Source organism: Entamoeba invadens, assembly GCF_000330505.1.
Source record: "Entamoeba invadens IP1 unplaced genomic scaffold scaff_1105074724667, whole genome shotgun sequence".
Taxonomy (NCBI): domain Eukaryota; phylum Evosea; order Mastigamoebida; family Endamoebidae; genus Entamoeba; species Entamoeba invadens.
The window spans coordinates 4291-10099 of record NW_004191883.1 but is presented as its reverse complement, the minus strand read 5'-3'; the positions used below and the strand labels follow the sequence as shown (position 1 = coordinate 10099).

Here is a 5809-nt window from a genome sequence, read left to right as displayed (position 1 = left end):
GTTGAATTTAAACCAAATTTTTACTTAAAAATAAAATTCTATATTAAAAAGAACTTTCTGAAAAATTCTCTCAAATCCGACAAATAAATTATTTTTTGTGCTAAGATCTCGACAAATAGACCCTTTTCATTGTATTGTATTTTAAGTATTTTAAAAACAAATTTATGTTTAATATAAATTATCGTTTTATATTTTTTCATTTTATCTTTTGGTATAAATAATCGTGTTTTGTCATTTATTTTTTGTTTTTCAAAAATGATAATGTTATTTACCATTTTATTGTTTTTTAAGTTTTTTTCAATAACATGATCGTTTGGCCGACCCTGAATAATTCAATTATTATAAATTATATCCACAAAAAACTATTTTAAAAATTTTAATTTAATAAACAAAAACAGCAACCGTTTTTGTGTTTTATAGTTATTTGTAATACAACAAAAAAAATATTAAGATTTTTTATTTTTTTGACATAATAAAAAATTGACTTAAACTGAATAATAATCATACAAAAAATGCTTGGGAAATTACTGTGGCGCTATTTGTCGCCGTCATGATTTTTTTAATTTGAGTTTATTAATTCTTTTATTATTAAATTTTAATTAATAACAATTCAATAACAAAAATTGAAATTTGTTATTACATGTTATAAAATAATTAAAAGTGGTATATATTTAGTATGTTTTACTGTCGCAGATATTTGGTGATGGAATTGACAATTATGAATTACATTATAAAGCACCACTATGGATATAAACTGGTAATAATCAGTTATTGAAACTCCATTGAAAAGTTATAATGTTATTATTTTTTTCACCATTTGATATAATAAATAATGTAGAACTATAATATAATAACAAAGTGTAGAAATCTCAGTGTAATGTAGTGTTTAACTATTTTGTTTCAAAAAAAAAACTAAAAATGTTTTATATTAATAGAATTATATTGAATAGTAAAATATACTAATATAATGGCAAAGTGAATTGCTTCAAAAAGACCAGAATGTAAAAACAAAACAGAAGTGTGACCAGAACATTTCACAACCAATAAAAGCGGATTTTAAAACAACAAAACAATCAACATGCCAGTGACATACACAACAGACGTCGCCTTAGTCAAAGAGACAATTGCAAACAACAAGAATGTTCTAGTTGTCTTTTACTCTCCCGAATGCGCGCAATGCAAGGCAAGTGCTCCGATGTTGGAGAAACTCTCAGAAGAACACAAGAATCTCAAGTTCTTCAAGGTTGATGCAACAACAGCAACTGAGTATGCTGCCGAATACCAAGTCACATCACTCCCTACATTCGTCTTCTTCCAAGACCAGAAAGTCGCTAAGAAGGCGCCTGGAAGCCCAGACGCACTCAAAGAGATTATTGGCATGTCTCAGTAATTCATCAATCTCATTTTATTTTTTATTTATATAATTATCGAATGTATAACAAAACCATGCCTCGGAAAAATTTGTTTTTTTGCACTAAAATATTTTTTGGCAAATTAAAATAAAACTCACCTCATCCTTAGAATATTAAAATAGTTTGATAGTAAATACGATTAGTTTTAAAACTATTAACAACTGGTTAATTGTTATAGTATATACATGATATAATAAATTATATAAATTTATTATAACAATATAATAAAATTAACGATATCTCAACTAACGTTTAACCCACAATACTATAATTATGTATTAAATTATGTAATAAATAATATATTATGAAATAGTACATTTTGTCAAAAACAATTAAATAACACATTTTAAAACAAATATATACATTTATAAAAACTATATAAGAAATTAATAACAACTAAATATTAATAGTAAAATAAAGTCACAAATAAACCTAAAAAAATAAACTATTAATAAATTATTATTAATCCATAAATTAATAATTTAAATTCATTCTGAACATAATTTTTTAAATAAAATTAACAAAAAACTAAAAGTATAATAAATTTAATCATTTTGATATAATTAAATAATATTCAAATTCAAATAAAATAATGTTAAATAAATTAGAAATAGTATAATAAAATGGTAATTAGAACTAATCATTTAAATATTACATAGGCTATAGAGTTCGCACCCGATACCTAAAATAACCACACTTTTTAAACTGTTATACCAAAATTACATTTATGTCATTTTGAATAAAACAATTAATTTTTGGCAAAAAAACGACTAAAAATGTCTTAAATATGACACGTTTTGACTATAAAATATAAAAATGGGAAAAAACAAATTAGAAATCAAAAAAGTATTGAAAAAAAATCTGGAAAAACATATGATTAATTGTCAACAACAAAATAATTATTTGTTTTTAAAAATATTTGTATAAAACGTTTTTTTAATCGTTGATTGCTCTTTTTAAAACAAAAAAATATTTCAAGCATAATTAATATAAAGTTAACAACTCACCACATACCATTTGATTTTTTTGTATATTTTTATTAAAAAAATAATAATTCATTCTGTTTTTTTGAACCAATGATATTTTTTCAAGTAATAATAATTGTATTTGAAACAATTAACTATTATAATTATATAATAATATTTAAAAACTCTATAAAATGTCAATGAAATACACTTAAACTAAATAATCAAAATGTCTTCATTTGTGTGGAAGTATTTTAAAAAAACCATTCAAATGCCAAAAACACTTGAACAATGATGAAGAGTTAAAATGTTCAAAATGTGGCACATATTGTATATGCAAGATATGTCAAAAAAGTAAAAAAGAATGGCTACATTTATATTCCGAAGATAAATCAACATCGTCACTTATTAAGCATTTGTATACCCAACATGAGACAACAATTGAAATCGTAGACCTTGACTACAGTTCTGTGTTCAGCTTTTTCAATGACATTTCTAAAAAAGTCAACATGTTACTATTCAAATTTTTTATCACTGCTGGAATATCTTTGTGTCAAATTGAAAACGAATATCTGATAAGACTTTTTCAATTTTTAAATCCGAACATACGTCTTTGTCGTTTCACGTTGTTTAGAACAGGCTGTCTTAATAAAGTGTATCAAGAAGAATACACTTTAATGAAAGAAAAGGTGTTGAAGTTGCAATCCACAGGTTCATTTTATTATTCAATTTCAACTGATGTGATGACAAGATTTAGTAATTCGTATTCGACAATAACAATGCACTATCTGGATTTTGATTTTAAATGCCACAATGAAATCATTGATATTTGCGTTTTTAACCAACAACACACAGGTGCAAATATACACAAACAAACTGAAAAAATAGTAAAGGAGTTTAAAATATCCAAGTCTTTGATCGCAGTGGTTGCTGATAGTTGTGCAAATAATAGGCAACTTGATACAATATGCGGATTAAAATTGGACTGTATTGTTCATTGTGTCAATTTGATTTTTGTTGATTTGTTAAAAGCAATTCCCGAGTTAAAAGTTGTTTTAAAGTCATTAACCGATTAAAATAAACGAGACGCAAAAAAACGCGTTAAAAAAAATAAAATTGAAATTTTGGTTATTGTTTTTGTTTAGATAAAATGTGTAAAAATATTTTTAGATTTTTTTAAATAAAATAACTAACAATTCTTTTGCAAACTCATTCGGCCGCACAAATCAACGAAAAATTTAATTGTAATAAGTTTGTCTTGCTGCTCCGATGTTGTCACAGTTATGATAAAGATTTTTCTACTCATTACTAGTGTCTGGGAAAAAAGTGGTCGATTATTTTTCAAACTTAAAGCTAAAATCGCATTATAATAGTTGTAAAAATTTGATGTCTGATCTCTTGCTGTAATGTGAAAACTGCTGAAAGATGCCTCTTCATACAATAGCAAATTTATATGTAAATTATTTTTAGATTTTTTTTCTCATTTTTATATTTATAGAAAAAATGCAATTTTTTGCGTCTCGTGCATTTTGCCAAAGAAAAAAATACTATTGGCAGGTTAAATCAACTTTCTAAAGCAGTACAAGTGTCACATGTAACCAAGGAAAATCTTATAAACGCGTGTTCCAAAAACGGCGAAACGTATAGCACACCATCAACGTTTGTAGTGACGCGGTTTGGCACTGTATTCAATGTTGTTGACAGAGCGATAAAAATGAAAAAATCTATAAATGGAACAAAACAAAAAAATACAATTTCAATAAAACAATGGGAAGATCTTTCAAAGCTTTTGGATTTCTTCAAACAATTGGATAAAATTTATTATTCTCTTTCCTCGAACGACAAGATAACTAGTTGTTTTGTGTTGGAAGAGCTTGAAATATTATGGAATACAATAAAAACAGACAATAACATGAGTTGGAAGAACAGTGAAAATAAAGAAAATGAAATATTGCCGAAAAAACGTATAATAATTCGATCAATACATAACAAAAATGATTCAAGAAAAAACAACGATTTTAAAAAACCACAAAAAACAAATTTTAATTTAAGTGCAATTATAAAATCCACAAAGAATACAACAACCAGAACAACATCTTTACTTCGTTTTAATACAAAATATTCCAAGACCGTAAATGGAGTTAATTATAGTAAAATGATACCATCAATAAGCGAAAAACTCCCCAGTTTAATTAAAGCTTCAGGACCTATTGTTGAACACCCAAAAACTTTAAACTGCAATGTCTCATCAACGTTATTACTATTTTCTCTTGATGTACACAAATTGATAATAACACCTTTAACTCAAACTTCTGCAACTCCAATATCAACTAGTTTTACCACATGTTCTGTTCAAAACATCGAGACAAAACACGACCTTGTCTGTGGTGTTAACTGGAAAAAGGTTGCTCAAGACAGTTTCAAAAAACGATTCATTAAAGTTCTTACATCAGATTCTTATACAATGTCTTGTTTTTTGTACCCTTACACTCGAGACAGATATCTTACTGAAATACAAAAAGAAGAGTGTAAGCAAAAACTGTTCCAATACACATTAATCAATTGCATATCAAGACGTGTCACTTCAAAAACAATTGAAACAATATAACAAATTGTTATTATAATTGCCAAAGAAATAGATCGCTACATGAAAGATGATGGTAAAAATGATAACGGGGATGGCTTTCGTACCCCCGACGACTTTTGGAAATATGGTAAACATGGTATTTTTCGTGAGATAACCAGAAAATATTTTCTATACAACCAACATCAATAGACTCGGAAAGCGTGTTTAGTTATGTCGATGATGTGTTGCGTCCTGACAAAAGTGTAATGAAACCTGAAAATGTGGTGAAAATATCTCATCTCAAAATATTGCTTCATTCTCTTAATTTGTAAGTGTTTTAACTTATTTTATTTAAAATATTTTTTATCATAAAGTTTGATAACAAATATAAAAATGGATTATTAAAAGTGGTAAATATTTGCGTTTTTATGTGAATTATAAATTAAAAACAAAAATTGGTTTTGGTATTAATTTTTGTTTATTTTATGCTTTTTTTATCAATAATTATATTTTTTGTTAATTTTACTTTTGTGTTATTTTTTAAGTTCTGTTTCTTTTTTGGTATAGTTTTTCAATTATTTATAAACTAAATTGAGATTAATTATAAGTTCTATGTCTTGGCTGTTTTCGGTTCTTGGTACAAATTTTGATATAATAAATAATAAACAAAAAAACTTACATAATATAATAAAATATAACCCGTGGACAATCGGATGCGTAGCCTAATGAAGAAAACCCTTTTTAACCAAACACTCCTTAAGAACACTTCAATTATTTTATTACTGTGTTTTCATTGTGTTATAAAATGAATTACTATTTAAAAATAACATTATGGGATTTTATTTTTATTTATTATTAAAATTAAT

General features: G+C 25.6%; 1 protein-coding gene across 1 annotated transcript; it reads left to right on the top strand.

The window, feature by feature from the left end:
• Window positions 1-1078: 1078 nt before the first annotated feature.
• On the top strand, window positions 1079-1390 carry EIN_433570 (thioredoxin, putative; the record flags this gene model as incomplete). The annotated part of the gene is made up of 1 exon (XM_004185680.1): window positions 1079-1390. One exon carries the CDS (start codon window positions 1079-1081, stop codon window positions 1388-1390), a length of 312 nt encoding a protein of 103 aa, XP_004185728.1.
• Between the last annotated feature and the right edge of the window lie 4419 nt (window positions 1391-5809).